This window comes from Triturus cristatus, chromosome 2_2 (assembly GCF_964204655.1).
Source record: "Triturus cristatus chromosome 2_2, aTriCri1.1, whole genome shotgun sequence".
Lineage (NCBI taxonomy): Eukaryota > Metazoa > Chordata > Amphibia > Caudata > Salamandridae > Triturus > Triturus cristatus.
Window position 1 is genome coordinate 433,526,549 of NC_140582.1, and position 26,071 is coordinate 433,552,619.

A 26,071-nucleotide genomic window follows, 5' to 3' on the forward strand; every position below is an offset into this window, starting at 1 on the left:
AAGTAATAGTGTCCCAATAGTGTTCCAAAGAGGAATCGGTTTTAAATACCAAAAATTTACCTGTTAGGGTAACAGCACCTGACCGTGCAACAGAAAGGGATCTGGCAGAAGCCCAATATAGTGCTTTAAAATCTTGTTTAGGGGGGAATACATTAGAGCCCGGGGAAACCCAAAGTTGACTAAGACCCATATCTTCCAAAATTAGTTTCACCTCACATAGCCATGGTATATTCGCAGAGCCCAGAGATGATCTAACTTACGCCAATTCGCTGGCAAAAAGACTGAGATCCGGCGACGTCCAGAGCCGTCTCCACAGTGCGACTAACCGATATCGAGCCATCTCATTAATGGGCTTACAGCCCATATCTAATAAGAGGGGTTTAATCGGTGTGGATTGGTGGAGTCCTACCAGTTTGCGCATAAATTTGTTCTGGACTTTTACCAAGGGGGTTAAATCCATATACCCCCACAAGTCCGCCCCATACAAAATGGCAGAGGTAATTTTGGCCTCATAGATCTTAAGTGCAGGTGTAACCCGTTTAGTTAAGGACCTCTTTTGCTCCTGGATTAGACAGCCCGAGAGGCGGGCAAATCTTAATTGAAGGGCTTCAACCTGGGGTTTCCAACGTAGGCGATAGTCTAAGGTTACTCCAAGGTAGGTCATAAGTTCCACTTGTTCAAGACTTACACCATTCATACTAATGTGGCTTTTAATGGGGCGATTTTTCGTTAAGACCATAAATTTAGTCTTGCTCACATTAATTTGCAGATTATTAACTTGACAAAACTCCTCAAACCTATTTATTGCTATTTGCAGCCCCCTTCGTGTCTTTGAGAGGAGTAAAGTATCATCTGCAAAGATGAGCATAGGGAATTTTGTCCCACCCAATATAGGAGCATCAGTCGGGGTGTTGTCAAAAAACTTCACCATCTGATCAATAAACAATAAAAAAAAGAGTGGGTGCCAGAACGCACCCCTGGAGAACACCTCGCGTTACGGGGAAACTATCTGTCACCTGCCCTTGGGCTCCCCACCTCACCCTGGCAAAGTTGCCCTCATGCAATCTAATAATAAGTTCAAGGAGATCCAACGGCATCCCTAAGTTGCCCAAGACTGCCCACAGTTTTGCCCTAGGCACAAGATCAAAAGCGGACTTGAAGTCCACAAAGGCGGCATAAATGGATCCTCCGCCCAACAGCACCACCTTCCAGTAAATTAGAGTAAATCTGAAGACCTGGTCGATGGTGCTGGTGCCTGATCTAAAGCCAGCCTGTAATGGGGAGAGAATGTTCTCCATCTCCATCCACCCTTGAACTCTAGCAAGGACCATTCTAGCAAAAAATTTCTGCACAGAGTCGATGAGGCTACTAGGGCGATAATTCCCCGGGACCGAACGGTCCCCCTTTTTAAAAATGGGAATAATTTCCGCCCCTTTCCAAGACTCTGGGATCCTAGCCCCCCTTGCTATGGCATTTGCAATCTGAGTTATGTAGGGAATCCAGAGTTGGATATTTTGATTTAAAAAGGTCTGCCGGGATGCAATCCATCCCGGGAGCTTTCCCTGCTTGAACCAGACATAGGGCTAACTCTGTATCAGTATTCGTAAACACTAATGATTTGCCAGGAGAAGTGGGCAGAGATATCCTGTTCCCTGGGTCATTATGAACTTCTAGGTCAGGGTCCTCTCAAAGTCATATAAATGAGTATCTACCCTCTAGAAAGAGGTCTTCGAGGAGACCTCATTAAAAACAGGCCACCTTTTAAAGATATGTTCCAATTGCCCTGTCTACAACATGTTACTGATGACGAAATACAGTTCATTTCTATACCAATATTGCTAGCTTACAAGACAATACTATGATTAAGGGAATCAAAGCAAAAACAAAATATCCACAAGTGCAATAGTGAAGCAACTGGAACCCCTGAGAAAGACTGGTGGATCAAAGAAGTTCACGCAACAATTCTCTGTACATGTACAATTAAATATAGTAGAAGTATTAATTTGGGGATGCATACTTGTTCTTATGATACTCTCTATCAGTCAGGGCTTGTACCCGGCAAGTACACTTGCCCTTGTACTCTCTTTTGCATTCCTCCTACCTTGACATCTCATGTTTGTTCGGTTTCCAAGACAAGTTTAGGAAATAGTTAGTAATGTAACTGTGACACTTAGCAAAGGTGTTTGCCTCAGTTAACAATGTGCAGCTATTTGTCTGCAATTAATGTATTATTCCTCAATTTAGTCATAACATGAACAAGAGCTAATTTGCCATTTGTTATCTACAAAACATCCATTTAAATAATTATGATAAACAGAATAAACAAATTGAACATACGTGGTCTCCTGTGCCTGCAAGATGAATGCACACTGGTCGATATTTACTCTTCCACTCCTTAGGCACAATGAACTGAAACCTTCCATAAAAAACATACAAATATAAACAAATCTCAATACACCAACAACAACCATAAGCAGCTCAAAAGCTCACACTCTGATAGACACATAAATCAACTTTCAAGAAAGAAACGTAGCAGTGCACCTCATCAAATAACAAAAAATGAATAAGAGAGAAACACCCCAATCAAGCACATAAGCTTTGAGTGGTTCTTGACTTTTTATTTTCATTTTCTTAAAAAGTTTCACACATATGTGACGAAGACAGCCAACACGTTTCATCCATAGCAATGGACTTCTTCAGGGCGATAATAGTCACTGTAGGTACTAAGCCAGATGTGCTGTGTCGCCAAGTGTGCATCAGAGAGTCCTTGAAAATAAGCTTACAAAATATTCACTAGCCGTATGCACCACCGGCATTATTTTTCCTGGTGGTCCAGATTACCAATACGGGACTTGTTACGACAAGCAACAGTATGACCCGTAATAAGGGAATATGAACAAGGAGTTTCGCGTCCATAAGCCTCATTCGGTTGAGGGGGACGGTTCGCAGCACCAATGGTAGTGTCCGACAGTGCTTAGTATCCCGACTTTTTCTCATTCATATTCTGTTATTCTGGGTCATACTGTTGCTATGTGTGATACTTTTTAAGAAAACTTTAATAAAGTCAAGAACCACACAAAGCGTATTTGTTTGATTGGGGTGTTTCGCTCTTCTTATTCATTTTTTGTTATTTGATGTGGCACACTGCTACGTTTCTTTCTTGCTATTTGAAACCTTTTGGTATATGCACCTTGGCAGCAGGTGCTTGTGGTGTGTGCACACATTTTAAAATACTCTTGAGAACTTTATCTTTGTAAACACAGTTTAGGTGCGGTCTTCCTGGTCCGCTGCAGTTTTTGTCTTTACATAAATCAACTTTGTGCAATATGCCAGATAAGAAATACAAAATAATATAGCTCATAATCTACTGCTGTCTGCTGCCATGCCCTGAATGCTGCCTCAATCTCCTGCACTCCAATCTGATGATCCCATTTTCTCCCAGACATATTGACTCTGCAAGGGGAGGGCATCTCTTTCAAATATTACTCAATATTCTGCTGAATATTATCTGCCCTCCCACAAGATGCATCCAAGGAATAACGGCCAACAAAAGTGCGTGTGTGGTATAGTTTACACAGTAAAGACGTGTTGCAAGAAAGCAGCTAATACTGCATTGGCTCACACAACATGAGAGCTGTTGAATAAATTGTAGTTTGGTGAATATTCATTATTTACACTATAATTCAGATACTCGCAGATTTCATAGAAATAATTGCCACTCGCAAGATGGAATCTTAAACATCAACATCTTTTTGTGGCGCACCAAAGAACTGATGGAACATCTATGTTGAGATATTCTTAATTTTTTAGGTTGTGAAAACAGAATCAAATCCAGATTTCTATCACCATACAAACTATGAATGAGATCAAAGAAACTGGTCACAAGAACAATTAGCTGAGATAATGAAATGAAAAATATAAAAAATGTAATTGTAATTTTTTTTAATGGCAAACCAATCATTTTTTTACCTTGCAAATTCACCTGCAGCAGGTCACAACCCGGCCCACAGGTTTACAGTGGTATTTCAAGTATAATAGAGAATGCAGTACGGTCAAGATGTTGGTTTAATTCAAAATCATCTGCAGCATGCCATAAACATAGCACAGTTTTACACTTTAGTTCTGGTACCCCTTCATCTGACTGATACAACAGAATAATCAAGAGGTCAGTTTAATTTTATGTGAAATGACCCAATTGCTTACCTTGCTGTAACACATTCTGAAGGCATGACTCCTGGAACATAGTGTGAGAGGGGAGAAATAAAGTGCCCATCAAGGATCTTGCAGTCATTCTGCTCTTCCACCTAAAATTGAAAAAAATAAAAAATCTGCTTCAGATTTGAAACTTTCATATATGTTCGATACCCCAACACCCCACCACTGTTTGAGAAAAGTAGTCAAACACTGTGCAATGTAAACCAAAATCAGTTTAATTCATTCATTTGACATTTGCAGTGAAATGAGAGGCTTGTTCAACAACCCATCAAGATATTTAGATTGGTAGTCTACCACAACATATCAGCATGCAATCAGCTTTAAGCAAAATAGGTCGGTTGTTGATATGATAGAATACAATTTTCACTATTATCTTGTCCAATCCATAATTGAACAACAGCTAACTTCCGGAGTCAACCAACTTGCAAAACAAAGGCTTCAGCAAAATGCTTTGTCACTAGAACCACCGACATACTATACATTTATGGACATGTGTGAACCATGGCAAGACACTGTGAGGAAATGTGGATGTAAAATCAGGAAGCCACTGAACCCCAACTTCAGGTATATTTCCTAGAACATAAAATGCCTATACTAATTTTCACTAATTTGCAGTATTTGTTTTATTTCCAAGTAACTGAAAGGCAGGAGTTAAAATAAAGGTAGAAACAACATTACCTTGTCAATGTATACTGGATAATCATCTGGAACTAGATGTTTGCACTTTTCTCGGTCACCAATAATCTTTCTAAAAGCAAACAATCTACAAGTGATATAAAACAAATCAAGTATTGTTAAATTGCATTTTGTCTTTATGAAAATGTTAAGTATCTCCACTACGCAATGATGAATATCAAAAACTAAATCCAACAGTGCAGATTTATTCTTTGCTGGGCAAAGTCTATAAGGAACAGAAAAATGTAATGGAATCAACAAATAGTTTCCAAATGTTAGAAACATGACTATGAATTTGGTGCCAGGCTGTTCTGAAGATTCCCCACAAGGTGTTTTTAAAGAGATCTTTTTAGTCAACTTCGAAAGAAAGAATATTACTAGAATGTACAATCTAAAGTTGTGTGCTTTGGTACAAAAAAAACTAAATTTACCTATGAATGTGTCTTTGTTTAGCACACAAAGTGGGTAGAAAGGAAAAGGAATTCTAAACAGAGCACAGAAGGGATGTAATGAGGCAAGCTAATTAATGCAACATACCACAACAATATTAGAAAATAAAAGACCTTTCAACACATAAGCACTGAACCCTTCGTAAAAACCACACATACCTGAATCATACGTATTCAAGAGTCATATCTGTCCATGACAATAATAAGTTGACAATATTAACCAGAAGATACATAGATGAATAAACCAATACAGGTTTAGCGTTCCGATTAAGAAAATAATTATAGAGGGTTAGGACTGCACACGTGCAGAAGAGAGAAGAATTTCAAAAACTTATGTATGTCACCAAGGGCCTTTGGAGTACAAACAGTTTAGGACACTATAATGAGAGAATAAAGGGCTTAGAAATGATGTTAGGGTTTAGCAGTACTGAGATTTGAGCCTGGCACCGCCATGACAACCACATTACAAATGCTGCTGACTTTCAGTGCAAACCCACTCACATCTATGGGGCACCGCTCTGTGAGACCAGTAAGGAATACAACCACAAAAAGTGAACACCAAGGTAAAATTGTGATATGTGGCCAACCTCCAAATGCCACCTGGTTAACATCTGTGGATGACCTCCGCTCACAAACCCTCATGGATCTTCAGCCCAGAGTTTAAAAATACTACAGTAGAACCAAGATGGGAGGGTAAATTCCCAATGTAAAACCACAGCAACCATGGAACACAACCCCTTACCTGTTTTAAAAGCTACGTGGCCGGACCATAGCATGTAGTAACAACCTATTGAAAGTTGGACAGGAGGGTTGCCCGTCATTTCTGGGTACATGGCTAGCAACTATTAGTCAAACATGAAAAACGCTGGGACAATAATGGGCCATTTACTACTCGTGTTCCTATGAAATGTTTCTTCTTTCTTACCATTATAGCTCCTAACCTTTAAAAATGTCTACAGTAATTTTCACAAGTTTTTGTTTGTATGTATTGTGTGCATTCTGATTTAATACTGCATTTCGCCATCCAGGCAGGATTTAGTTTAATTCAATGTAAAATCCTTCTTAGAATATATTACACTAGGACACTCCTGCATAGGATCGTTAGGTAGAGAGTGATGAATGCCTGCATGCTTGTGGCCAGAGAGGGCCTTTCCTGCACACACTACAGCAATACCCCAGTAGCTTTGGGAGGGTATGAAAGCACAGTTGGAAATGGCGATTGAGTACACCATTGCACTTCAGGTTTCGTTGATGTTGCTGGAGGCTTGGGGAACCTCAGTTCTCAACTCCCATTACAAGATCCTAGGGAATTTAGGATTGGTTTTGCGAAACAAGAGATTGCATGCAAATGGGGGGCGGGGTGGGGGGGTGGGGGGTGTGAACACACGATTACCAGATTGGAATCGGGAGACAGATGTTTGTTGTGGAAGGGAAAAACTGGTCTACGAGGCCTGGGGTTGCACAAGGAAGTTCGCAAAGGTGTGGGGGAGGATGGACTACAGGAGAATTTAGAGCGGGAACCGTGGAATCTGGCGGTGGCCTTCTAACGGACAGTGGACAAGGGGGAGAAAAGAAGATACACCGAAGGCCTGCATTCCACAAGTGCGACTTTGCATCTCGTGAAGCGAGGAAGCCTCTGTTGTTGCGTGATTGACTGACTATTGCAGCCGTCGCCATGCCTACCAGCGTATCGCCGGACGTCTGACGCCCCTCAGCGCAAAGCAGCACACCCGCAGGAGGAGAGACCGGGCTGCTGCTTAGAGCGCTGCCAGCAAAAAGAAACGAGAATAAAGCTTCAGCAGCCCCGAACGCGGGGACTGCGGGCAGAGCGCTGGAGTGCCTGTGCACAGAGAAGCGCGCCCAAAGGGGGCGGGAGAAGAGACTCCTGGGCCCCGACCTCGTAAAAGGCTGTGAGGAAGCGTGCGGCGATAAGGGACAGGAGTGCTTGAGCTGGAATTAACACTTAAGCCTGAGGCACGCCGGAATCACCGTAAAACCGCCACCCTGAAACAAACAAGGCTAACGGTCACAGTGGAAACTTAAAGGATACAGTGAAGGTGAATGAGATAAAGGGTTGAACTCATGTGGCAGTAGTGCATGCTGTAACAAGCATTTACAATGCAATGGTCTCGGCATTGGTAAAGTTAGAGCTATTGGCATTGCTCATGACATTATTTTTGTTTATGTTTTCGTTTTTAAAACATTTAAAGAAACGGCATTGTCATGAGCAATGCCAATAGCTTGGAAATCCATTGCTATCCGCCCCTCTTCTCCCCTGTTCTCCATTGGCTGGCCTTTTGAATGCTGGCCAGCCATTGGAGAAGAGGTGCCGTCACTCCGATCAGACCCCGTCCTGGACGCTGCGTTTCTCCGAGGCATTTCTGCTCTGCCTCGGAGAAAGGCAGTGGTGTGCCTTTTGCTCTGCCTTGTCTAACCCCTCAGCGGTTGTCTCAGCCATTTGTTATACGTGTTCTACACTCATTTAGAAAATGTTCGAAATTAACACCGGAACACGCGCCCCCTCCAGGGAAAAGAGTGAAAGGGCGATGTTTTCCCGTTTGTCTGTTGCTCCACCATGGACTTTGGTTTTCTTGCTATATCAACTCTTCTTTCTATCAGTTTTAATCTTCTACAGTGATTTTTTGCGGACACAAACGGAAATATACAGCCCGACGCCAAAGCACCAAAACTCCCAATTGGTGATGCGCGCCTGATCACAGGTAAATGCGGGAGAGAACGGGGTTGTTGAGCAGGGCCGGGCTGGCTTGCCCGGGCATCGGGCGTTTCCTGAAGCAAAAGTGCTTCCCAGTTAACCTCCCCCATGACCCTCCAGCTGTTCCGACATAATTGCCAGGCCTACTTTGGGGTTCCAGTTCGGCCCTGTTGTTGAGTATCCTACCCACGGCTTTAAGTGGGATAAAAAAAAATGGGTGGGGGTGGGGGGCGGTGTTGCGCGGGGTCTATACGACTTGTATTTTGCTGTCTCTTTTGTCATTGCATCCAGGCATAATGATACAGCAAGTAACATGATACCTACAACAAGTAACGACTATTGGCTTTGTCAATCGTTGTTAGTTGCATAAGATAAATTAGCAGTAACTGTGGCTTGTATATAATATTGAAAAAGCATCCACTTGAAGCCCTAGTGACACCACGACAATGTTACTGCTCCTGAGTTTCAAAAAGAGACAACAATATAATCATGCAGTGGCTGAACTGAAAGATTAAGAAATATATCCCAAATTATATATAACAGTCGGTAGACGCATGCCTCTACAGTGTTCTCTTATATTTTGAAACCAGAATTGTTCAAGTTCGTATCCTTTCAAAGTTCCCTTTTCAAACAATCATTATCAACGCCAAGTCTGGCCCTGGCACGGTAGTGCGTTTTTTGTTTAGTATTAATAAAATTTGACACTTCAGAGAGCAGTTTCAGCAGAGAGGACAAAGAAGGAATGGGCATGGAATCCAAATACAGAAACTGAAACTTCTCTATCAAGGGGAAACATCACTGCCAAAGTTCAGAGCTTGTGAAAAAGCGACCAGCGAAATCACTTGCTAGTTAATGTTGGGGGGGGGGGGGCTAAGCAAAAATTTCGGGGGGGGGGGGCTGAATCTTTAAACAGTAGGCAGAGTGGCGCTGATTTCGGGGGTGGGGGGGCTGAATCTAGGCAGAGTGGAGCTGCGGGGGTTCTTACAAGGGGTGAACCAACAGCGAGGCCTCATTAACATGCAAATGGTCTTTTTAAAGACCTGTGAAGTGCTCAGGCGCGGTTTATTGTGTAGTAGAGTATTGAATAACTCACTGAGCCATACGGCTTGATTTAAGCAGTTTTAAAGCATCCGAGGGGAAGGGGTGCTGGAAACAAGCTTCTTGAGCACAAAGTTCAGTCTGTGCTGCATTTGTTGGTAATTGTGTTCTGTTTCCATTGTTAAGTAGAGGGTTGCACAGGCATTTCCAGTTGTAGGGTGACCCTTACAGACAGCGAGCAGGAGATGTGGGGGAGGGGAATTCCATCAGGTCCGAGACTCTGCACTCCTGTTTCAGCGCCTAGTAGACCCGCTGGCACTGCGTGTGTTTATTTTCAAGCCACTACAATATAACTGTCCTTGGAGCTAATGTCTGCCTCCTAACAAGAGCATTAGCCTTTCAGTGCACGCGTCCAACCACTGTCCAGACTCCGGCCCATGCTCACCTCACCGACCACCACCCACAGTGACTCATCTCTAAACAGCCTGAGACGTAAACAAACATATATCAGCAGACCTCTTCCTGTCACCCACTAGCCAGGGACAGTAGGGGTCTGGGCGCCTAGATTCCGAAAGCGCCACGGAACTTCCAAGCTGTAGTAAGCGCTATTCACATGCACATAACAAAGGAATGTAGGGAGGGGGGGGGGGCGGGGCAGACAAGGTAGAGCCAGACGAGAAGTGATAAGTGGAATATGTTGTGAGGTTTAATGCAATGCGTCAACTTACTCCATGTCAGGCTGTATATGGCGACAAAATGCTGCTTAAGTGGCTTCATACTGTATTGCAGGGTGTTGTGTTTGAATCCCAGAAACCTCTGGCGACGAGCGGCAACATGTGATCCTCGACGTTTATTTGTTTAATTCTAAATTTAGCTCCGGGTGACTATAGGGCTGATGCAGCGTTGAGGCTGTTTGTTGCTGGTGATAGCACGGGCATCCTTCTCAAGGCATCGAGATGTGATCAGACGTCATGGGAGAGAGGCGAGGAGGAGGGAGGGAGGCAGAGAGGCAGAGGCGGAGGGACTGGGGGAGAGAGGGCGCTGGGCATACCAATGCTGAGGGAGATCGGGTCCAGCGGAGACTGCAGAGGAAGAGGCTGAGGAGGGGGCGGCGGGGGAGACAGTGAAAGGGCGAGAGAAGAGGCAGAGCTGAAGCCTGCCGGTAAAAAAAACGCAAGAAAACACAAAATTCTGAACGGAAATTCATATCTTTACCGGACTTGTGAAAACTGTGCTGTACTATACCCTGAATCACACAGACGCCCTTTTTGAGCTAAGCTTGAACTGTTAGTCAATAGTTGCCATGAGAGTCTAGGAAACTGGATACATTCACTTTCTGTTGCAGCTGGGAGTCAAGTACCCACGTTAGCAGGGAGCATGCGCAGCTTACAGACTCAGCCGATTGTCCTTGCAACTTGGAATGTTAGAGTAGAGCAATTAAGTTCATATTTTAAAACTTTCTACAGAAAGAATGCCTGAAGTAGTAGCAATGCTCGCATGCCGAAAGCCGTGAATGCTGGGCCAATGAATCAGCAATGCAAGGTTCGACAAATAAAAATAAAAGATTTCCGGTCTATGCATCTGATGCCCTTTTTAAGGGCCGACGCCCAGCATATAGGAGAAAGCGCCCCTGACACAGACCCTGTTAAGAACCACAGTGGGGCCCACGCAGCAACCCTTCCTGGTCTTGTCACCCCTTCTATCCCCCAGAGACCTTCTGCGGTCAATCTCAGCTGACCCCGGGCGTGACGAAGCCGCTCCTACTAAATGGACTGTGTAAAGTTAAAGCATATCAAACGGCCACATGCCAGAGTTTAAGAGACAAGCGTATATCAAGCAGAGCTCGGAGCTGCCAGGAGGCAGATCAAAAACAAACACGGCAATATGTTATAGCAAAAGAAAACAAGGCAGAGCAAAAGGCACACCACCGCCTTTCTCCGAGGCCAAGAAGAAATGCCTCGGAGAAAGGTAGTGGCATTTTCGGATTCGGGGGCGTGTTTGTCTTTTCTCTCCTCCAGCCATTGGCTGGAGGAGAGAATGCGAAAAGTTGCAAAAAACACGCCCCCCGATCCGAAAAGGACGGGGCATAATCGGAGTGACTGGACCTCTTCTCCAGTGGCTGGCCAGCATTTAAGAGGCCAGCCAATGGAGAACAGGAGAGAAGAGGGGCGGGTGCAAGCCCCTCTTCTCAAAGACATGAAATCTCCGGACTTCCGGTCTGCCGACCGGATGGTCCCGAGACCTAAAAAGGAATCTGGGTGGCAACGCCAGTGGCACGGCGTAAGTCAAGGTCAGGCAGCCTACGGCACCACAGAGGTAAGTGTCTGGACTCTTTTTATTTGGTTCCTTCCGCAATGGTTAACTGTTTAGTAGTATCCAGATTGAATAATTGAGTAGTAGGTGATTTAAAAGGCTGGTAAAGCTGCTAAGAAGAACAGCAAGCGCATAATAAATAAGCACAATCTTTCGTGGACAAGAGCTATTCTACACCCGAGTACCGTCCCAGAGTTAAGTAGTTAAGTTATTTTGAGTATGTGCCAACAAAGATGGTCCCAAAGAACAACAAAGCCCGTAAAGAGAATACAGGGCTGGGGAACGTGACAAATGAGCCCACTACTGAATGTAGGGCGCATGGAAAGCCCTAGAGTAAGGACAACAAGCATTGGCATAGCCAATAGGTCTCGCCTTTGGGACCTTATGTGTTTAGCCACAACATTTGGCTATGTTGTAGAGCATTGTGGCTGCTGTGCATCATTTTGAAAAGTTATAATAAAAAGTGTTAAGCATTTTTGTTACCTTTACACAAACCAAGACGACATTATATACAACTGAACAACCTGATTAAAAAAAGATTTTAACATAAAATTATGTGGTACTGAGTGGTATTATGTGGAGTGTATTTATGTTGCATTGAGTAGAGTGGTATTACGTGGTGTGTAATTATGTGGTACTGAGTGGTATTATGTGGAGTGTATTTATATTGCATTGAGTAGAGTGTAATTATGTGGCGTGTTATTACGTGGCACTGAGTGGAATTAGTGGAGTGTATTTATGTTGTATTGAGTAGAGTGTAATTATGTGGCATGTAATTATATGACACTGAGTGGTATTATTTGGAGTGTATGTTGCATTGAGTGCAGTGTAATTATGTAGCATATAATTATGTGGCACTGAGTGCTATTATGTGGAGTGTAATTGTGGCGTGCAATTATGTGGCACTGAGTGTTATTTTGTGTAGTGTATTTATGTTGCATTGAGTAGTGCAAGTATGTGGCATGTAATTATATGGTCTTGAGTGGTATGTGGAGTGTATTTATGTTGCATTGAGTAGAGTGTAATTATATGGCGTATCGTTAGAGTTGAAACAGCTCCATGGAGGCCTGACAAATGGCCCAATGCGTGGGCGGGTTAATGGCATGAAGCCTATTTCGCCTTCTGCAGCATATTTCTGGAAACAGCAGATCTTTGTCCGCACATCCATCAACCAGTGCGGAGCGCGAGCAAAGCGCTGCAGGGGAATAGTTAGAGTAAAAAAAGGAATGGAATCGACGCTAAGGGCATCAAAGCGCTTTGGTGGGCAGTGTATTTTTCAGTCGCCCTAATTATAGCATCAGTTGAAGAATAGTATTAAGAACTAAGTGCAACTTATTCTGCAGGTTCAACCCTACATTTCAGCTCTCAAACAATGCTGCCATCTTTCCATACTGTAAGCACAAGACAAGAATGCCCCTGAGACCATAAATTCAAATACATTCACTTAATGCCTAGGCACAGTGCGTTGCCTACGCTTAACTTTTCCATACTGTGGCACAAGCGTGTGTTCAGAGCTCAAAAGCCCTTACTTAATGCCTCGCAGAGCAGCAAATGCGCGCTGGCTCAGGCGAGACCTAAAAAGGGCTCCGGCGAGAGAAGCAACTAAGGAAGTTGTCAACGGAGCCGCCCAGGAAACAAAAAGGCCATTTCTGTAAATGGGGTAACCCAGTAAGTTGTCAAAGGACCTGGGTAGACAATTGGTAAAGAAACAAAGTGGTCCTGGACAATCCTATTTAAGCTTAAATTAAATTAATAATGGTATTTGAGAAGTTCACACAATTTTAAGGTCGATGATTAAATCATACCGTTGAGACATACGTAACAGAAAAGCACATTCCACTATACAGTCTCATGGGTAGAAAGGTATCCTTAGAATCAATTGAATTGTAAACATAGTTTAATTGGATGATGAATCATAAGTACATTTTGGAAGACATATACAAACACAAAAATGTTCCACATCAAAAAGGAGGCTACTTCCAAGCGAGGGGAAAAAAGGAAGGGGAAGGTTTTGTGCTCAAGTGAAGGTGAAAGAAGAGGATAAAAATCCTAAAGAACAGTTAAGGATGAAAGGTTCAGAAACATTAGGATACGAGGGACCTGGCTATGGTTTTCAATGCAGCCAGTAACCCTGTTATGATGGCCTGCCCCTAAATACAGTTGTAATCCAAATTCAAAACAACTATTTCTTGATTGGATGCACAATATAATTTCATATGTGGCTGTGATGGGAGGGCAATGGACGTAGAATGCAGACCAGTAGTGGAATGTTGACGTTTCGACCCTAACCTCAGGGACAATCTACCTTTTAGTCAGTTCCTGTGGGTACGTAGGAACTGTAGCCGGAAACAGGACTTTTTTGAGGAATCAGCAGACCTGACAGAATGCCTTGCTGACACGGGATACCCTAGAAGCCTCCTAAAAAGCTAGGAAACGTGCATGGTGTTGCCATAGGGAATTCTTACTAGAACCAAAATCCACCAAGCAATCTGAACCTGAGAGACTGGTATGTGTCACCACTTTTTGTACCAGGAGTAATGAGGTTAAATCGATTGTCAACAGACACTGGCATCTGATTTCTGATGAAATAGGCATTGGAGAACCACTTATGCATGCTTTTAAAAAAGGCAGAAATGTGAGGGACTATGTTGTCAATTCACTACTTCCCAGGAGACCCAGAGACAGTCTCTTTGGAACATTGCACCTGTCCTTGGACATTATAAATGCGGACAATGTAATGCTTGCCCTATGACTAGAGAACTGAAACAATGTACCCATAACAACTATACAAATACAATGCAGCTGCACACCAACTGTAATTCCGTGGGGGTCATCTATGCTATTGTATGCCCTTGTAATTTTAGGTACATCGGTCAAACTGTGCAAAGAGTTAAAGCACGTATCCTACAGCACTGCAGCAGGATACGCTATAAAGTTCAAGGTGCACCCCTGGTGGAGCACTTCCACGCTTTTGGACACTTGGCAGAGAGTCTGAGGTGGTGGGTCATTGAAAAGTTTATGATAAACCCACGTGGGGGCAGCATTGCCAACATTTTGAATACCAGGGGGTGTAAGTGGATCCACATTTTTGATACGGTAAATAGGGGTTTGAACGACTATGAGGAAATAACCAGACAAATTGCCACATTGAACACCGGATAATTGTGTCTTTTACATTTGACATCTGCCTTAATATGTTACACGAGATGACTTAGTACATGTACTCATGCAAGCCTGTTATGTATTACCATACTGAACATATGGCCTGACATGTAATTTAAAACTCTCTTTAATGGTAAAGTTGTATTTTAAGTCACATTTCTAAAAATGCCACTTTTAGAAAGTTGGTATGTTTGTGCCCTAGCTATTTGGTGCCTGCAGCCTGTTTCTGGGTCACATGACTAGGTGTGGGTGGCAGTCGGCCTTTGTATATTCCTCTCAGAGAGCCACACAATAAAGAGACTATGAGTGTCTGAATGGGCCATCCCAGGCAGAATGGAGGAGCTGGAGCTGTGAGAAGCCCCACTTGCACTTCAATGAACGTCATACCTTGCATTTGTGTCTGTAGCCAGGCTGCCCCTGGACAGGGAGGCAGGACGTTCACAACAGTTCTAGGGGGGGGGAGGGGAGGAGCTTCCAGACGTTTCTTCTACTTCAAAGTGGGCACAAGGTATACTTTGATGCACCAGAGGTCTGCTCTGCTGCTCCAGCCCTGCCCTAAATCTTGAAGCCACGTCTTCTAGAGTATCTCAAAGGGCTAGTTGTTTGGCCTCCTGATCAGAGCCTTAGGGACACAAAAGTCTCTACAAATCTTGATCCGCTCACCTGGACTCTGCCTTAGTGAGTCCTGACCCCTACAAGTGGTTCCTCTCCAGTCATGGACTCTTGAAAGGGGTGGTAAAAATACTCAGATAACCCAAATACAAAACTTGGAACATTTCTGCCAAAAAAAGTGCTCTGAGAACAGAGAGGAAACCAGGACATTCCCAAGGTGTATCACCGGTCGGCCTGACATCACTACAACTCCCAATACGCTCTTCTCCGCAGTAGCAAATCCTGTTTAGCGGCTCCTCGCAGAGGGGCATCCGGCCTCGTGGAGCCCCATTGGCAATACCTCGCAGCTTCGTCGCGCTGGAGATTTTCGACTTCCAAAAAAGAGACTGAATCCAAACGTAGGAATCTTCACTGCAACTTTCTCCAGCATCTCTCTGATGAGGACACCTCCCCCTCCTCCTCAGACAATGCCAGCTGCCTTACCCTGCTGACCTTTACCTTCTCAGACATTTTTACCAGAAATTTCTTCCAACTCCAAATGTAAGCAGAGATTGGGCCCAATCCCCTTTGTGTATCCGAACCTCAGCTTATCATAGTTAACCGTAACTTTTGACTTTGCCCCAACTCGTGCGATAAAATTTCAGCAGTTGGGCAATAGTTTTCATTTTAACCTTTAAAATTCATAACTCCAGTTCTACTAATTGGGTTTTTGGCATTTTGGTTTCAAATAATTTATTAAAATGTACTCCAAGTTCAGTGTGACTGCTTTTGTGCCAAACTACCAAAGGGATAAGCACAGGGTAATTTAGTGACTGTGGTTCCCTTGACAGGGATTTGTGCTGTTGCTTGAGAAGGGCTCTCACCGTCCTCAACCAACAACCCAAGTTCTCACAGTAAGACATTTTGATAGACCTACATATGTGGGACCTGATGGAATGGTGAGTCTGTTTAATACTTATTGGACTAATTCTCATTTCAGAACAGCTGCGGGGATTGCTGTCAGAAACATATGGCGTGCCAGTAAAATATGGAAAAGAAAATTGTTGTTACAATGAACCATGTAGGGAAAACAATGGGTCCCTTTATTAGGCTACAGACTGATTTTGTAGAGAGGCCCCCATGAAATGGTTAGAGGTACATATTGGTTATAATCTGCCTGTTTTCAAAATGGACTGAGGCACATCCAACAAAGAAGTGCAATGCACTAATTGTAGTAAAATGTTTTTTTAGTGAGTTGATCCCTAGATTTGGAATGCAAACATCAATTATGTCAGGCAAGGAAGGACTTTTCAATAATCAGATCAGGAGAGTTTTGCATGCAGCACCGAGTATTGATCAGATGTTCCATTGTAGCTATCATCCATAAGCATCAGGAGTAGTTGATACAATGGTGAAAAATAAACGCGCAAAACTTATTTCAACTTCTCTGAAATGGCCAGATGCACTTAATTTAGCATTGTTAAGTCTGAGATGTACTCCTAATAAGAAAACAGGATTGAGGGCCTATGAGACGCTCATGGGGGGGCCTATAAGACTTCAAGGAATTGCATCTGCAGCTTTAATTAATTTTACTGATGATTTGATCTTGGATTGATGCAGGAGCCTAGCTGACATTAGCTAGCTAGCTCTAGCTCTCTCTCTCTCGCTCTCTCTCTCTCGCTCGCAACAGGTGCAACTTACTACACCTTCTGCACTTAGAGTTAGATCAGGATCTGGAACCAGGTGATTGGGTCCTGATAAAGAAACATGCAAGGAGAAAATTATCATGAAACACGCTGGAAGGGCCACTACCAGGTGCTCTTGGTGAGGAACAGAGCTGTGTAGAGGATTGCCGTATTTGATCCACGCATTTCTCAGAGCGTGCGTGCTGCTGATGAAGAGACGATAAAACAAGCCGTTAAATCACAAAAGCAAAATCAAGTTTAATACATGGCTCCAGAGGTGGGAGAATACAAATTTGAGCACACCAAAAAGGAGCAAATCAAGCGGAAGCAACTCAAGATGTAAGCTTGAATTAAGCTGATTAACCTGAAGCTCATTGGTCTGACAGTGATAGAAAAATAGAGCAGTACAAGAAGATCCTGAATAAACAGGTGTGATATTAGCTGAGACAGTCAAAGGAGGCATTGACAAAGAGACTGAAGTGAACACTGGAGACTCAGAGGGAGGAATAACAATAAGTGGCACAAGTGAGAGGGTTTCAAACAAGAGGTACATAGCTACTGAATGGGCATATCTGACAAAGATTGAATTGGATAAAAGAAACAAGATTTTAAAGGTTTTTGATTTATATTTCAAGATTCCCAAGAGGCACTGCAAAGTAGTAACGGTCTGAGAAATGATCAATGCTGAATAAGTTCCAGAGGAACAAGTGGACAGTTGTCTTGAATTTCTGAAAGACTTTTCTTTATACAATTTTTGTTTTCGATAAGTTTTTGAAACCTAACTACTGAGTACATTTTGTACTTTGCAATTTTTGCATCTGAAGATCGAATTTTAAAAAGAAATTAACACATTTCCTTCTGTTCTTTGCAGTCAAAGAAAAGAGATGATGTGTATGGCTTTCCAATAAATGATAGCAATTATTATTTCAGCTGTGTATATATACTCTCCTGATTGGTATTCCCCAAACACTACTAGTAGCGCAATATATCTGAATACTACAAAGCTTCACAATTTACAACATAGCCATAGCTAAGATAAAGATTTTTAAGATTTCTTGAAAAATAATAGACATAATGAATGTCTGATTTTTGCATTTGTACGCACTTCCCACACCCGCTTCAGAAGGTGTGAATCGTATGCAGTTACCCATGTCAAATGGATTGTCATAATCTGTATATTATTATGGACCAGAATTATTTAGAAGCTAATGTATATTATGATTTTCCAATAGATCACTAACCTACTATTAGAAAATGTAAAGCAACTGAAATTTTTAGGAGCCATATAAAGTTTCATAGTACTAACACGGGAAGTGTTAACATACAGAATGTGTGTAGACCGACTGATCTAGAGTGCAATTTTATTAAAGACTATAACAAGAACATATAGCAATATAGGGTGATGGGTTTGAAAGAAAAGAGATTTGATTTGAGACAAAAGACTGATTAAAAAGTCACAAATATATCCTTGTCTTATAATCTGCAAAGATAAGAAATAGAGTGTGTGTATGATGCAAACTAAATATAGTGTGTATGATCGTTCAGTTGTGATATGGAATAGTGCGCATGTTTATATTTTAGATAGATTTTATGATAGGTAATATTGATCTTATGTTTAGAGGCATTTATTATATTTGCAACATATCAGTTTATTTTACTCTTCCATAAGATTGGACAGGTTCCCGTTATTTAGCTTTAATTTTTCCTAAAACATAAATGTCAAGTAAAGAGTTCGATTGAAAAGAGAAAGTGCAGGTAAAAAAATACTAGATGTGTTTGGTATTTTGATTCCTTCTGTAGGGATTGCTGTGAATGATGCACAGATTAGGGAATTGCCAACTTTAGAAGAGCATTTGGCAGGCAACCCAGCAGGTGCTCCAACTACGATTACTGAGGAGATGCTTGTGATTAGATCGATGGTTATCCAAAACAGAATGGCGTTAAGGAGGGAGGAGTTTCTCATATAATAAAAACACAGGGCCTAATCCTCAAAAGTAAACTTACACCAAGTTCACTCTTTTTAGTATTCACAAACTACACGTTAATAGTAAGTTTACAACTGCTCTAGGACAGGTCTATTTATGTGCAGAATTCTCCACACCAACTGCGGAGTCTCCACTTCGTATTTCACTATCAACTTGTAGTTTCTGAATACCAAAAAAAGTAAACTTACACTAAATAAATTTACCTTTTGTGAATCACTCCCAGTGTTATACTCCAATATCAGTAGGGGTATTAATAATGAGGTTGATGACCTGACTAACCACCAATTAGGAGAACTTAGAATCTTTGAAATTACAGGTTCATGGAATATTGGGATAGGTAAAGCTATATTAGTGAAGACTGCTGTTTCAATAGTAATAATAAGTCTTGTTAAAATGAGTGTTTCCTTAATGTTTAGTTGTTTGGCTCGGTTTGTGTTAGGGGTTTTGAATTTAATCAGAGGAGCAACAAGAAGACGATGAGGCAACTGACAAATGAAGAAGGTGCTGTTGACAAGAGAAAGGAGGACGTGGACGACAACCTGGTTGCATTGTTTTTATTGATCTTCAGACGATGGGAATTCAGCTGCAACCACAATCTCTGCATGTTTAAAGTAACTTTTCTCAAGCTTTCTCGGCCGAAGGGATGTGTTTTGAAACATTAAAAGGTTGTGTGCCGAATGAATGTGCAAAACAGTCCATTATGTCGCGTTTAATTTCTTATTTCCTCTGTGCAACTAAATTTTGTGTTAACAGTCAACGAAAACCATGTATAAGTAGGATTTATTTGGGGTTGATTGGAAGAAAATTGATTTACTGGTTTGCTGTGCAAGTAAAAATATTGTGCTGTCTTCCTACGTAATATTATGCCATAAAATTGTGTGCTGTTTTTGCCTAAAATATTATATGGTTTTGTTAAACATTATGTTATTTGGATAAACTTCTTGGTTAGAGTGGTCTTTTTGTATTAGGGCTTGGTATTATTAATGTCACTATTTAAAATATGCGTTGTGGCTGCTGAATTTCATAAAGGCACATTGCACTATTGCATTTTATTAATGAATTGGCTTTTGATTCTAACTTTTGCTTTCTATAGTACTATAATGCAAATTTGAGACTGCAAATGAGATTAGAGACTAACAGTTTTAACAGACTTTCTGTAATGACAACTGCAATATTTGAATACATTTACAAATTGAGAACTGGAAGAAGCCTAGTTGTGCACATTTTTCTTTAATGGTCTTCGCCAAGTATTTGAGCACTGGATTCTCTCCTTCCTGTGAATGGACTATCCTTAATTTTAATCATGTTGGGGCATCAAAATATGCACCACAATGCAGGATTTCAAGCCAAAGACAAAGGAGACACATGATGTTTATGACTTAAATGGTGAGTAGGAGAAATGAAGGAAATAGGTCTCCAGCACATTGCAAATCATTTGAGAAGAGTAAAAAGTTGTTCAATACCGTTTTAGGTCTTCCGGTTTTCCCCATCCTCGAATGAAGAGTTTGGTAAGGAGAAGCCTCCTGTACAGCAGGTCCAGTTTACTCACACCCATTCGCAGCAGTTATACCACTAAAATAAGATAATAAACATTTGATTAGAGCAGGAATAAAATTAACCTTGCAGTGCTTACATTAAGGTGAAAGCAGAGGGGAGAAAATGGTTCCCTCACGTACAACCTTTGCAAAACGCATTTAAAAATGCTCACCCTATTATGATGTACAGTGCGACTTTGAATGGAAAGGTGCTATCCAATAGTGTCATAAAAGAGATTAACATCAAGCAGACGTGAATGAGGCTTTATGGAATCCTTGTTGCTGGAATGCAGAAATGTGAAACAAAACTTTACGGAAAGGCCCCTTTGAGGGATGTGCCTACATGTTCATAAGCCATTGCCAAAGTCTTTTAATTGTCAGAAGACACCATTATGAACAGTCATAGGATACCTAGGTAAACTGATGTTGAAACCTAGTAAAAACACACATTAAAGCACATTTTTCGGGCATTTATTTCTCCCTCTGTCCCATAGACTGCTTCCAATGCTGATGAAAAGTGAGCTACAGACAGTGATAAAAGACAAAACAACAAAGGCCAGGTGCCCTAAACTGCCAAGTCAATGAAACCAATATGGGTCAAGGATAGAAGGTATAGACTTGCATTGCTAAAGTTCCTTTGTTAGCATTAGCAGAGGAGTAAGGGAGTGGGTGAAGATGAAGATGAAAGGAAGGGAATAGGAGGAGAGAATAGAAGGAAGGGAAGAGATAAAGTGGATAGAGAAAAGGCAGGGCAAGCAAGAGGATAGGAAAGAAAGGATACGAAGAAGCTAGGAGGGATGTAGGAAGAGGAGGAGGAAAGAGGAGAACACTTCTACAAAATAGTCTTCTGTCCCTCCTTACTGAGACTATTCTTGATCCTTATAGGACCAATGCCACCTGTTGTGTCTTGTAGAATTCAGTTGCGTCATAGTAAGGATTTTCTGTGTATTAGTTTAGAATGCTTCTTTTCAAATATCTGAGGGCTGTTGCTATGTTTCCTGCTGCCCAGACAGTAGCTTTATTGAGCTTCTAGTAAATCAGTCACAACGTCTGTACATTTTGGTGTATCTTTTCATTGGCGACGAGAGGCAGAAGAGTCAGAGCCTTCGGATGTGGTGGTGCTGGAGAATTCACACTCTTAACTGAGCACGTGAGCTCAGTCTTTGGATTCACAGGAGCCCTCAGTTTGGTAGAAACTTACTGGGCCTGAACGTTTTCTTTGCATGTGCGGCATTGAAGTGGGCCTTCCTCTGCTGTGGCGTCGTAACCTTGTTCCACCATTTGTGAGACTCCTGCTTCCTGCACGCCATTTATTGGTAAAAAATTAATTCTGCTTAGTTAAAGAACTAGCACAACTGTGCCCTTCAGCTTAACAGCTGGTGAACAGCAATGCCACGTACATCATAATTTCTAAGCGCATCACATTGCATTGTGGTTTCCAGTCAAGGAGAGTTCTGACGTTCCTAGCAAAGCAGTAAGCATGCATAAAGCGCACTACATCCCAGTGTGTTGGACTGTGAAAAGTTCAAGTCCAATTTGGCATGTACATTTCTCTGCACTATCACTTCAGTAAAGTTTTAACTGACCAATGTCTGTGGCACATCTTTAGTTAAGATTGAGGTAACATACAAATTGATGTGCACACACTTTTCTTAATGTTAACTGTAATTTACTCATCATGCACATGTGGTGCTCACCACACTCTACACAGTGGTACGCACACCAGAGTCATTATAAGGACACTTACAATTTTCTCATTTTGTGAATATTGTACTCACCACACTACACAGGGACATGCACACCAGAACCATTATAAGGATACCTTTAATATATGTACTTCTTTCATTGGTACACTTACTGTTTATTCATCTTGTATCATGCTCACCACTTTCTACACAGAGATGTGCAAACCAGAGTATCATAAGAATCCTTGTTTGTCTCTATTGGTTCTCAGAATATTTTACTCATTATAAGTGTAGTTTATTTACTTCACAAGATTTATTGATAAAAATGTTTATACCTCATGCAACGGGAAATCTAGCTGTATTTGTTATTACTGGACAAATGTATCCATTTACTTAGACACACTTACAATCTTAAGCAGGTTTGTGCAGCAACATATTGACTATGCAACAAAACAATTGCCTCACCTTGAGTTTTTGCACGGTCCAGGTCTACCAACAGACTGGAAACAATTGAAAGAAGGATCTGAGGCTAATCTTGATGCCATTGAAGGGGAGGCTTGTATACAGAATAAAGCAATATGCTTCACTGAGGCACTGCCTAAGCACCGAAGGCAGAAATATTCTAAAGCACCTCCCTGATGAGAGTAGGAGATGTTGAGCAGGAATATGTATCTTCAATTTGGATTTTGGATATTAGTTACAATTCTCATAAAAATATTATTTTCTATAGGAGACAAACTTCCAGGGGAACCCATTCAAAGCTTTGTAAGTGCACTAAGAACTTCTACTTCCACATAGGAGTACAAGTATTTTGAAAAAGATCTGAGTGGAGATCAAATCGTCAAAAACACCAATGACTACGTCCAACCAGATTTTAAATAAAGCTGTGGAAATTGCAGAGGATATTGTGAGCACTGCATCTTACTTGTTAATGTTGCTTTCTCATGAAACTTCTTCACTGCATGCTGTAGCTAGTTCTACTAAATCCAAACCAAACAAACACTCAAATTCTATCCCTGTCAAGAAAGTGATATTTTATACATGTGGTGTAAATAACAATTTCAGAAATTCTCCACTTTGTCCAGTTATCAACAAAGTTTGTGCAAAATGTTTTCTAAAAAAGGGGGGGAGGGGGCGTTTTGCTAAGGTGTGCAAATGTGGAACATAATAAATTGGTGAACGGCAGTGACCGTAAGGACACACTGAAAGGCTCGGATTCCAGCCATACAAGAGCCATTTTGTGTTTGGCCCTAATTCCAGGAAAAGTTTAGAACTAGGAGAAACCGGTGATGCAGGTTGTTCACATATAATCTAGGCTAGATAAACATGGTTCCAGAACAAAATTCAGCTGAAACCAGATACAAAGCCTGTGCTGCATAAGGTTAGGCAGGTGCTACTGGTGGTTAAAACTGAATTCTGCAATGGGTTGGACAAACTTTGTGCTCAGGTTAGAGTCGATATAAGGTTTGGAGTCGATTTCACCTGTTTTTTTTTTAATGCATAAGGCCAATGGCACTTTAAGAATGTGTTATAACTTAGGGACCTTAAGTACAGGATTTGGGTAGACAGGCATACCTTGGAAAACACTATAGAAATGCTTACATTCCTCAAGGTGGCTCTTTTACCCTAGACATGACCTCAGCATACCATCAAATTATTTTATATCAGGATTCTCATCACCTGACAAATTTTGTCATTCCTGAAGGGGTATTCTGTTTCAAACAGATGCCTTTCTGGTTGGCGTCTGCTGCTTTCCATCAATAAGTGTGTATGTTTTTACCGAAGTAGAGGGGTTGATTTGCTTCCAAGATGATATGTTGGTGTGTGCAGAGGACAAGGCCAGTCATGATAGCAAGTCAGTGCCCGTTTTATCCATACTTCTGGAGAAGAGTGTTACCTTAAAAGCATAAAAGTGCAAATTTGGAGTTCAAACTGTTGAATATCTTGTTCGCAAACTATCTGAATAAGGAAACTCTAATTAAATGATTACAATGGACAAGTCGTACACTTCCCAAAATCGAAGATTAGGCAAAGGAACTGTGGGCATCTCAGGACTCACTAAATGGCTCGATGATAGATGCCTGGGTTACTTTTCTAACAAATCTCCCCAAGGAGGCTAAATCAACAAATTTACATCAACGCATGACGCACAGAGAACGCAGAACATGGAGTTTGACAGCAAAAAATGTAAGGAGAAATCAACGAGCTGCCATCAGATCCACAAGGGGTAACAATGCATCAAAAATGAAATGGGAGCATTTACAACTTAAAAAGTGGTTCAAAAAACAAATCTGGGAGGATAATAAAATGCAGCAGGACAATTTTTGGTCAAAACACTTGTATAATGCTAGAAGATCAAACCCCTAAGCCTTTTGGGCTCAAGTAAATTCCTTAATAAGAATTCTAAAAATGATAAACATGACATGTGTGACGGAACAATCCTGGGTAGATCATCTAACTGCTAGATTCTCAATAACATCCGAGAGTGCGAGTGCCCTGCAGGTACCCCTTTATTTCCGGCCGGCAAAGATACAAACTACATCCATTCTCGTAAGTTTAGTTATCCAGGAAGCACAAATTCAAATAAGAGGTTGCAGGAACAAAAACAAGGGAGGACAAATTACATATCACAATCAATACCTCCAAGGTGGCAGGTAGCATAAATTATTCATTTATACACTACTCCCTTGATGAAATTGTAAAGGTCATAGCAAAAGGCAGGTTAGACAGAGCCCCAGGCCCGAATGGTATATCGCAGGCAATTTATAAACAAGACCCCCATTTTTGGACAGCACCTTTATCCCGCCTGTTTGAAGAAGTAAGCACCACAAACCGCCTGCCAGAGAGCTGGAGGGGTTCAATAATAAATCCGTTATTCAAGGGTGTGGAGCGAACTGACCCAGCCAACTATCGTCTGAAAGCCCTAATTGATGCAGAAGCAAAGTATTATGCCTCATTAATCCTGGCGGATCTAATAAGCTGGTCCAAAAGCAATAAAATAATTCCCATCAACCAGTCAGGTTTTTGATGTGGTTCAGGCACCATTACAAATGTACTTGTGCTGGATTTAATGGCAGACAAAAGTTGACGGCAACAAAAGAACTTGTTTTTATGCTTCATCGATTTTAAACCTGCTTTTGATCGAGTCAACAGAGGTATTTTATGGCATAAACTGAAGCAGTGGGGCTTACCAGAAAAAATACTAAGACCTTTAATGGAATTATATTCGGATACATGGATGCAAGTGAAAATAGCGGATGGGACGAAGCTCTCCAGAAATATTTACACGAAGGATGGCCTAAAGCAAGGATGCGTTCTAGCGCCACACCTATTCAATCTATTCATGGCCGATTTGTCACCTAGGCTCGATGAAATCAACTAGCACCCCCCACGATTGGGAACTCGCCAGATTTCACATTTATCTTACGCTGACGATATTGTTTTAGCAAATCACACCAGTATTGGCATCCAGAGAGCGATCGAAGAGTTGGGGAACTTCGCTAAGAAGAATCTGTTGGAGATCAATGTTATAGTCATAGCTTTAGTTTTTGTAAGTCGAGCCATCCAAAAAAAAGCATCATTTAAACTGAGTAATGTGAATCTGGAAGCAGTTGGTAGCTACAAATATCTAGGGATACACTTGGATAAAAGACTAACTTTTCAAAAACAGATTGAGGCGACAGAAACAAAGGGAAATGGCCTAAAATTAGCATTTTGCTCATTAGCAAACAGTTTAAAAGGTCCCTCTTTCACACCACTACTAGCTATTATGCAAGTAAAACTTCTACCCACTCTCGCATATGGATGTGAAGTTCAGCACAGAAAAGATGCCACGATGCTGGATAGGCTCTAAACGCGAGCATATAAAAAAGTTCTCTCGCTTCCACAGAATGCTTCACCGGCGCAGGTCTGGTTAGAAATTGGCTACAACAGCAACAGCTGCACAGAAGATACGTCACAATAAAAGCCTGGTACAAAATGTGGTGCAACTGAGAATATGAGATCAACAATGCACTTTGGAATGA

At 41.7% G+C, this 26,071-nt stretch overlaps 1 protein-coding gene across 1 annotated transcript in view; it reads right to left on the reverse strand.

Annotated features, from left to right (window-relative positions):
• ABHD18 (abhydrolase domain containing 18) overlaps window positions 1-26,071 on the reverse strand; it is a 143,388-nt gene that overhangs the window by 92,644 nt on the left and 24,673 nt on the right. The window contains exons 2-5 of the mRNA XM_085641528.1: window positions 20,290-20,398; window positions 4,894-4,978; window positions 4,204-4,304; window positions 2,338-2,416 (exon numbers count right to left, since the gene is read on the reverse strand). Of these exons, the coding sequence (XP_085497654.1) occupies window positions 2,338-2,416; window positions 4,204-4,304; window positions 4,894-4,978; window positions 20,290-20,381 (357 nt within the window). The 5' untranslated portion in view covers window positions 20,382-20,398. The remainder of the gene's footprint in view (window positions 1-2,337; window positions 2,417-4,203; window positions 4,305-4,893; window positions 4,979-20,289; window positions 20,399-26,071) is intronic.